This window comes from Mizuhopecten yessoensis, unplaced genomic scaffold, assembly GCF_002113885.1.
Source record: "Mizuhopecten yessoensis strain PY_sf001 unplaced genomic scaffold, ASM211388v2 scaffold10821, whole genome shotgun sequence".
In the NCBI taxonomy this organism is placed as follows: Eukaryota; Metazoa; Mollusca; class Bivalvia; order Pectinida; family Pectinidae; genus Mizuhopecten; species Mizuhopecten yessoensis.
Window position 1 is genome coordinate 1,280,768 of NW_018408738.1, and position 9,227 is coordinate 1,289,994.

General features: G+C 36.6%; 2 protein-coding genes across 7 annotated transcripts in view; both read left to right on the plus strand.

Annotated features, from left to right (window-relative positions):
* LOC110462675 (girdin-like) overlaps positions 1-6,440 on the plus strand; it is a 29,452-nt gene extending 23,012 nt beyond the window's left edge. For all 6 annotated transcript variants that reach the window (XM_021516758.1, XM_021516757.1, XM_021516760.1 and 3 more), the window contains 6 exons: positions 1,881-1,943; positions 2,706-2,801; positions 3,113-3,311; positions 4,308-4,403; positions 4,574-4,654; positions 5,637-6,440. In XM_021516758.1, coding sequence (XP_021372433.1) covers positions 1,881-1,943; positions 2,706-2,801; positions 3,113-3,311; positions 4,308-4,403; positions 4,574-4,654; positions 5,637-5,909 — 808 coding nt within the window. In that variant the 3' untranslated portion in view covers positions 5,910-6,440. The remainder of the gene's footprint in view (positions 1-1,880; positions 1,944-2,705; positions 2,802-3,112; positions 3,312-4,307; positions 4,404-4,573; positions 4,655-5,636) is intronic.
* A 644-nt stretch (positions 6,441-7,084) lies between these two features.
* On the plus strand, positions 7,085-8,676 carry LOC110462685 (BUD13 homolog). The gene is made up of 3 exons (XM_021516777.1): positions 7,085-7,159; positions 7,474-7,997; positions 8,238-8,676. Exons 1-3 carry the CDS (start codon positions 7,085-7,087, stop codon positions 8,674-8,676), a joined length of 1,038 nt encoding a protein of 345 aa, XP_021372452.1.
* Positions 8,677-9,227: the final 551 nt, after the last annotated feature.

Consider the following 9,227-nt stretch of genomic DNA (forward strand, 5'->3'; position numbering starts at 1 on the left):
TTTGAAAATTAAAGTTTGTTAGCGTTGTTTCTCAGAATGTACCTTACGTATCTTTCTCAAATCTTACATGAAGGTTTCCCATGATCAATAGTTATGCATATCGTATTTTGGACTGATCGCAAAATCAAGATGGCCGACAGCTAACCATCTTGAATTTGAGAATTAAAGTTTTTTAGAGCTATTTCTCATAAAGTATTGAAGGGTTACTTCTCAAATTTCACATGAAGGTTTCCCCTTGTCCATTGATATGCATATCATTTTTTGAGACTGATCGCAAAACAGGATGGCCGACAGGCAGTCATCTTGGATTTGAGTTTGTTAGCACTGTTTCTCAAATGGCACTGGAGGGATCTTTCTCAAATTTTACAGGAAGATTTCACATGGTCCCTAGTTTTGCATATCTTTGTTTTGGACTGATCACGAAAACAAGATGGCCGACAAGCAGCCATCTTGAATTTGAGAGTTAAAGTTTTTATTGCTATTTCCCAGAACTTATTATTTTCAAATTTCACATGAAGGTTCCCTAGGACCCCTAGTTATGTACATTTTGTATATCATTTTTTTGGGACTGATCACAAAACGAAACTGACCATAAGGAAGAACTCAAGAATCTTTAATTCGAGAGTTTGTTTGTTAGCGCTGTTGTTCAAACAGTTCTGGAGGGGTCTTTCTATAATTTTAGATGAAAGTTTTCAATGGTTCCTTGTTCCGCATTTGAAATTTTGGATATGATTGGAAAACCAAGATGGCTGGCAGGTGGTCATATTGAATTCGGGAGTACATTTTGTTATCTCTATTGCTCAAAAAGTACTGGAGGGTTCTTTATCAAATTCACATAAGGGTACCTCTTGTTCTTAATTATGCATATCAAATCATATCGGCCGGCCATTTTGTTACAGTTTGAGTTTGTTATTGCTATTTTTCAGAATTTACTGCAGGAATTTTTCTCTTAGTTGTGAATGTTAACATTTGAGGTTGATCAAAAGATAAATTAAGATGGCGGACAGGCAAACTGATCATACAGATAAGTGAAAAGAAGAGAAAAGAAGGGAAAAGATCGAACTGACATAGAACTAATGAAGATGGTGCAATGGTGGGCGCCAAGATCCCTCTGTGATCTCTTGTTTAAAGTATCAAATCCAATTAGGGAAGTCGATTTAAGTGGAAGATTCGAAAATGTACAGACGTTTCTTCTACCATATGTAGCCAAGATGCGTATGTAAGTTTTAACTACATGTATATCATCTGATAAAAATAGCAGAGACAACGTGAATGTCGTTATTTAAGCAATGGATGTGGAATTCGGAAACAGCGTTCCATTCCGGAAATGTAATTTAGCGTTTTGACTAAAGATTTTACATATAGGCCTGGTTTTAGATACAATTTAAAACTAACATTAATAATCCACCACCTACCTATAGATAATCGCTGTATGGTGATAATATAATTACAAAACGATCCCCGACGATACATGTCAGTCATGCAAGCATAATTCTGCTGTTGCTCGTATATGGTAAGTAATATTGAAAGAGGTGTTTTCTTTTACCGATATTTATTGTTTTGTTGGCACTGAAGTAAACTTGTTTGTTTTCAAGATACAAGCGCCACGTAAACAGATAAATAAAAGCATTGAGGAAGTAAATGCTTCAATGTATTCATGTAATATATGTTAGAGCAATATTCCTTTCTGCGGTATAAATTGAATTTGTCAAACAACAAACCATGTATTTTCGTGCATGCATTTGTGCTTGCATACAAATATGTACATATTTATTACAGTATACAAAGTAAAACCAAGTTTTTCATTCTGAAAATCTGTATAGAGTCAAATGAGTATATGTATTGTGTCATAACTATCATCATGTTTTATACTTTCCAAGTGAGAAGAAAAGAAAAGAAATAGAACAATTACAAAAGGATAAATCAGATCACACAAGGGACAGGTATGTTAATATTTTTTTTGAAGATAAGAGTAAAATAGTAAGATAGCTCCATGTGTAATACGGGATTACTAATAGAAACCTATACCGATATTTGATCATACAAAAAATAAAAGAAATTATTTTATCAAAGCAGACCTAAGTTGTTGACAATGCAAAAGGATCTTTCACGTTTGTGTTTTTATCAGGCGTCACTTTTCGTTTTAGAGGCTTGACACACCATCTATACATGTGAATATATAGATATTTTCACCTGGATGTTTTCTTAATTGGAAACGATGCGTTATAACCTTGTTTTCTTTACATTTCTTCAATCTTACTTAAATGAAATTTTGTTATTTTAAATTTGTATGAACATGTATTATAAAACGTCTAATAATATATATATATATCAGGTCTTTTATCCGAATAACAACCTAATTTTAAATGCCGAGTCTCATTATTGCCGACGTATTGACATTTACGATTATATTAACAAGATTAAAACACGTAAAATAGACATTTTTATAATATTACTGATACATCTGAACACATACATTGTAGCAACGACTGACTGCGTGTCTGTTCCACAAGTAATAAAGAACCATATCGGGCAAAATAAGTATTACTTGATACAAATAACAATACATTTTAACATTTGTTATCAATACCGATTTTACTGCACATGTTGATTTCTCTAATCGTAGAAAGTTAACGGTTCCTTACACTATGATATCAATTGTGTACTAAGATTAATAATATTTAGTAATAACGATGAATTTATAGTCAGGGAAAGAAGAAAGGAGGAGGAAAGGGGGAAAAAACGTCCTCGGCGGATACGATTTCAAAGCTTCATGATGAAATTGATGGTCTGCGAAACAGGTGTGTGATGCAACATACCATACTTTATGTTGTATATATGTTGCACTTGTTGTTTTGATACGTCTTTTATCCGTTGTTGGTACATTGTCGTATTGAATCATTACGGCCATTGTATGGGATCTTATGTACGTTGTAATGTTGAAGTAAAGGTGAACCGTTTTAAATATTTTGAAGAAAACTTTAATAGGAATATGAGAGTATCACAGTCTGAGTTATGATTTCTGTATGTGCCGATTATTTCATATAATTTTTATTTTTCACTTCGGATATTTGCATAGCTATTACTACTAAGGAAACTCTGCTTTGAACAGGTTGAGTAAAATGGCAGGTGCACAGCTAACTGACAACAATCCTGCAATCGCAGACCTCAGCGATCCAAACCGTCCCTTGAGTCTCGGAGAAAAGTTTTCCGAGTTGTATGATAACGAATGGACGGACGCAATGGAGGAGATGGCAGATAGAATATCAGATGAGACAAAAGTAATAAAACTACTACTGGATATTGTGTGTGTAAGTATGTATGTTCATTATTACTGGTATACAACGACTATCGGGTATTATGTTTGTAAATAAGTGCGTTAATTGTTAGTATCACATGATACGAAATCACTGGAGATTGTGTGTATATGTGTTAATGTCTTGTACATTGTTTCACGTGATACAACAGTTTGTGTTAGTATGATATTACTTTATAGAACTGCATTTTAACACTGCGTATTGTCTTTGTTAATATGTGTGTAAGTTGCATCTGTATTAGTATCACGATAAGGAAAATAGGGTATACTCTTTAATCAAATTACGGCTTGATGGGTTTTACACTTATTAAATAAAAATACTATAGAAATGCAAGGTGTGACAGACATGCAATTTTGGGAAAATTGCCGAATAGACGCAAATAAGCCGATACATGTCCTGTCTTTGAACAATTTCAGTTATTGATGTTTTGTTTCGGAGTTGAGGAAGGTCGTTATGTTTTTTTTAATCAGCCAATATGTTTAAGATTAATTTTTGTGAGTTCTACTACGTAGAAAACCTTTCCCACAACCACAATAGGTTTCCTGATTCACGACTTATCGAATTGCCTAGATAGAAGTTGTCAAACATTTACGCACTAGTCGAACATTTAGTGTATTTATTTTGTCTTTTTATTATGATGACGTAATGTGATAATGTTTTGCGATGCTATCTTCCTTTGAGACGTCATGATTGCAATAATTGTTCCCAACATTGGAAACATATTCAATTTGTTTTGTCAACAATGAACGATATTCGTGATTGGTCGTTATCATGCTTGCCTAACTCTCATTAGTGCATGTTTAAGCTGTAAAAGACCCTTGGTAAAGCTGAAATTAACTTACCAATGAACATGATCACTAACCATCACCGGTAGGGTTACATATATGTGCACCAATGTTACGAATCCTGAATGTGACGCTTAGTGCCTTGGGCAAATATCACTATGGTTAACACGTTTTTCTTTTATTATTTCAATTTTGTTAATTTTAGGATGCCTACAAGTTTTGCTTAGACAAATCAGATACATTCATGGATAAGATAAACAACACTCTTAGTGGATTCTCTGAGGAGTTCAGCTCATCGGAGGTGAGTTATATTCATGCTTATGCTTTACATAATCGAACATGCAAAAGGAAAAAACAGGCATCTGATGTATTAAGCTTACAGGTTGGAACAACTATGAAATATGATGATATAATTATGCCAGGTGACATGCTTTCTAATACTTGCCTATAATCGTTTTGGTAACATTGTAGACGATGCCAAAGGAAATTGCCAAAACCAACAAAGACTACCGGAAAAGTTTGGCAGTATATGTCGTCAGCTTCCTACAACAGGTATATAAAAAAGTTACTAGAAGTTACGTTTTTCCTGCACCATTGTCACTCAATCTAGGTAGGACCCATTATTCTCTTATTTCCATGTGTGTAAGATAGAGCTGTCCAGGGTAGGAAAGGGGTGTAGGAAATGTCTATCCCACACACCATTTCAAGCGACTTGGCGTCACAATGGCTCAACAATGACGTGACGTCACGAATTTGGAAAACTCCGGTGCCGCAATGCGGAAAAGTCGACGTGATGAAATCAAAATTAACCATACAAATCAGGAAGGTGAGATTATGGATATGCTAAATCTGACTGACTGATTCGTTTTCGTCTAAAAAGATTAGAGTTTCTTTTTTTTTAAATGGTAACCAGTCCAAACGCATTTTCATGGTTTCTGAGCTTATTCTGGTAGTTAGAATAAGAGAAAAATACTGTTGCATGCCTACAAGTGTAGGATAGGGAAATTACACTTTCGGGATTTTCAAATTTGGGAAAACCTTCGGAAAAGCCTCGGGTTTTACCAAATTTAAAACCCTTTCGGTGGAATTTCCCTGTCTTACACCCCTGGGCATGAAACGGACTTTCTAGTCAAAAGAAAACAAATCCGTATTTACGATAAGCTAAAATAAAAATCAAAAATCCCATTAAAATGTTATTTCGAGACGTTTTACTAAACAAATTGACAGCAGAAGATGTATTCGTAAACTATCAAAAACTGATTTTATATGCTGGATATAGCCTCAAGAAGTATGAGTATACAACAGAGACGGTTATGCATGTCTTTGTTTACCTTCGACGAATCAACAGTTAATCCGATGCGCCATGAAATAATTCTGATAATTATATTTTATGTCCGTTTTGTCCATTATGTGCTACATTATCTTGACAAATCTTCTCTGTAACCAGTTTCTATCGTTTAGCAGTGTTTTACGTAATGTATTGAAGGGTTTTTAGTTGCTCTTGAAATGAAAACAAAAAGCGTATACTTTTCAGGATTTTGCGAAAGAGGCGAAGGCAAAAGCAGACACCAAGGTAGGAACAAAGACGGAAGCGTACATGAAGAGGTGCGTGTTCGTGTGCTGGTTCATGACCGTACAGGACCCCAAGGTTTGTATCACAATGAAGCCATCAGAAATGTTCGACGAGGATCTGTATAAACCCTACACAAAGAAAGGCAAGCGTCTGGACTATGTAGTATGGCCAGTCTTGCGTCTTCACGAAGGAGGGCCTACAATTGGCAAGGGCGTGGCCCAAGGCAAACCATGATGCAGCAACGTTGGTTGTGCTATAAAAACTTGCTGATAAACATTTGACAAGGATGTCTGAACAATAACAACTTCAAAGCGTTCATAGTGTACTAAAATATTCTAGGTTGTGATTATCCATTTTTTATGTTTTATTATACATTTGTCTTTAAAGATTTTACAGTGGTCGATATTATCCATTAGCATCCGAAAAAATGACTTCTTAAAACATATATAAGCAAACAGGGGTGAGAAATTGTGTTCCGAACGTAGTAATTTCTGCACGATTTCTCACCCGGGTGATAATTCGTGTCGCGGTGTGAAATCGTGCCGTAACACCTTTACGTTTTTATGAAAAATTATTTTCACTTTATACTATTATGAAACAGAACAGTACAATGATGTCAAACCGATAATGGCTTAGTTATATTTCAGTCAATTACAATTATGTTGTAACATTTTTGTTTGGGAAAAAAAATGAAACTAATTTGAACGATAATGTCGATCATGTTGATATAGCATAAACTTGTGTGAATAAACCAGATGGTATGAATATTTGCGTTTCCGTTGTTCATTTCTCGATATTACGTTCATTTGTTATTAATCCCAATAACACATGTTCACATTTAAGTACTTGACACGTACATTTATGTATGCCACGGAATTCAAAACAAGTATGTTCATATAAATGTGGTGTTACACGAATACTAAAACTTGATAACAACTCTCAAAGCACGTAAAACAAAGATAGAAACACTGGACACTCCAGCAACTTGATATTGAATGCACAGAAAAGTAAACCCAACTTATACTGAACCATTAGTACCAAGCAGGTCAGTGTTGAACTCGAACAACAAACAGGAATAAACTGAACACAAGAACACCAATATGAAAAGCAGTAAATACAAGGGCATTGCACCGCATATATCCGAGCATATACAAACAATATGAAAGCATTGAATGATGCAATGAGTGCACCAAACATGACCAATCAACTGAAAAATACTGATTACATGACAAACATTATCTTACATGGAACACACGGGCAGTTTAACTCATCAACAGCGTAACGCACAAAGTACAAATCGGATATCACATAATACAATTTCTAGCAAATAAGATAACATTGAAAACCCGGAATAATAATGTTCGGATAACGAATAACACAAGAACAAAAATCTGGATAATGCTTAAGAAATGAACCAAACAAATGTTGACACGCAACCAGCAAAGCAGAAAGCACCTTCACGCGATAATTTGGCAAACATCGCTGTAAACATGATTAGCAACCACTATATGTTACGTAAAATGAAATAATCATAACGAGTAAACGATGAAATACCAGATAGCACAAAAATAAACACAGGAACAAAAGTTTGGATACAGCTGTAACACTGAATGGTTGTTAGATAAACGAAATAAGGAAACACCTATTTGACAGATGTGTATGTTGACGTCTAAACCCAACAAAGCAAACATTCTTACTGAATCATATAGCCATTTTGTCCCGTTTTGTTTCACCAGTAGTATAGTAGCATTGAATATCAACAGAATGAAAACACATGTAATCAACTCACAACACACAGAATATCTCTGAAGAGAGGCACATAAATCACAACACACAGGATATATCTGAAGAGAGGCAAATAACTCACAACACACATGATATCTCTGAAGAGAGGCACATAACTCACAACACGCCGGATAACTCTGAAGAGAGGCACATAACTCACAACACGCCGGATAACTCTGAAGAGAGGCACATAACTCACAACACACCGGATAACACTAAAGAAAGGCACATAACTCACAACACACCGGATACCTCTGAAGAGAGGCACATAACTCACAACACGCCGGATAACTCTGAAGATGAGCACAGAACTCACAACACGCCGGATAACTCTGAAGAGGAGCACAGAACTCACAACACGCCGGATAACTCTAAAGAGGAGCACAGAACTCACAACACGCCGGATAACTCTGAAGAGGAGCACATAACTCACAACACACCGGATAACTCTAAAGAGGAGCACAGAACTCACAACACGCCGGATAACTCTAAAGAGGAGCACAGAACTCACAACACGCCGGATCACTCTGAAGAGGAGTACATAACTCACAACACGCCGGATCACTCTAAAGAGGAGCACAGAACTCACAACACGCCGGATAACTCTGAATAGGAGCACAGAACTCACAACACGCCGGATAACTCCGAAGAGGAGCACAGAACTCACAACACGCCGGATCACTCTGAAGAGGAGCACATAACTCACAACACGCCGGATCACTCTAAAGAGAAGCACAGAACTCACAACACGCCGGATAACTCTGAATAGGAGCACAGAACTCACAACACGCCGGATAACTGTGAAGAGGAGCACAGAACTCACAACACGCCGGATCACTCTGAAGAGGAGTACATAACTCACAAAACGCCGGATCACTCTAAAGAGGAGCACAGAACTCACAACACGCCGGATGACTCTGAAGAGGAGCACAGAACTCACAACACGCCGAATAACTCTGAAGAGGAGCACAGAACTCACAACAGGCCGGATAACTCTGAAGAGGAGCACAGAACTCACAACACGCAGGATAACTCTAAAGAGGAGCACATAACTCACAACACGCCGGATAACTCTAAAGAGGAGCACAGAACTCACAACACGCCGGATAACTCTGAAGAGGAGCACAGAACCCACAACACGCCGGATAACTCTGAAGAAGAGCACAGAACTCACAACAAACCGGATAACATTGAACTCATAACAGGAACAGTATAACAGATAACACTGAACATATGATGAGGAATCGGAACAAAAACAATCTACAATACAGCGTATAACTCTGGACATTAGAGCAACATACCTGATAACACTATACGTAATAACAGCGGGTCGAATAACACGTACACCAATAGCAACAGCATATCATTGAACACTTTACCAGCAAACCATAAAACTATTGAAAAGACGAACAGCAAACCCGATAACACTGGACAAAGGAACTGCAACTAAGCACACAAATCACAGCAACAAAACGATTAAACTGAACACGGAATAATAGATCGGATAGCGATAAACGCACGAAAACAAATCCATATGAAACTGAAAACACGAACAGCAGACTACACATCTTCACCAAAATAGAAGTTATAACGTATACAATGTGTACCGAGGAGAGTACTACATTTGACATGGAGCATTGTGACGTTACAATTGAAACGAAGTAAATATTGACTGCTGTTCTAAAAATAGTATCATCGAGTTACTGTAAACACAAACATTACAGATCTCTACGTGATTATGATCTAACCCGTGAGGATGTAGGGAAA

Bases quoted from the DNA above. Each gene is read 5' to 3' on its own strand.
- LOC110462685 (XM_021516777.1), top strand. From the start codon at position 7,085: ATGAACCAAACAAATGTTGACACGCAACCAGCAAAGCAGAAAGCACCT. The intron at 7,160-7,473 runs GTAAACATGATT...CACAACACACAG, and splicing joins ATAATTTGGCAAACATCGCT to AATATCTCTGAAGAGAGGCA. The intron at 7,998-8,237 runs GTACATAACTCA...ATAGGAGCACAG, and splicing joins CCGGATCACTCTGAAGAGGA to AACTCACAACACGCCGGATA.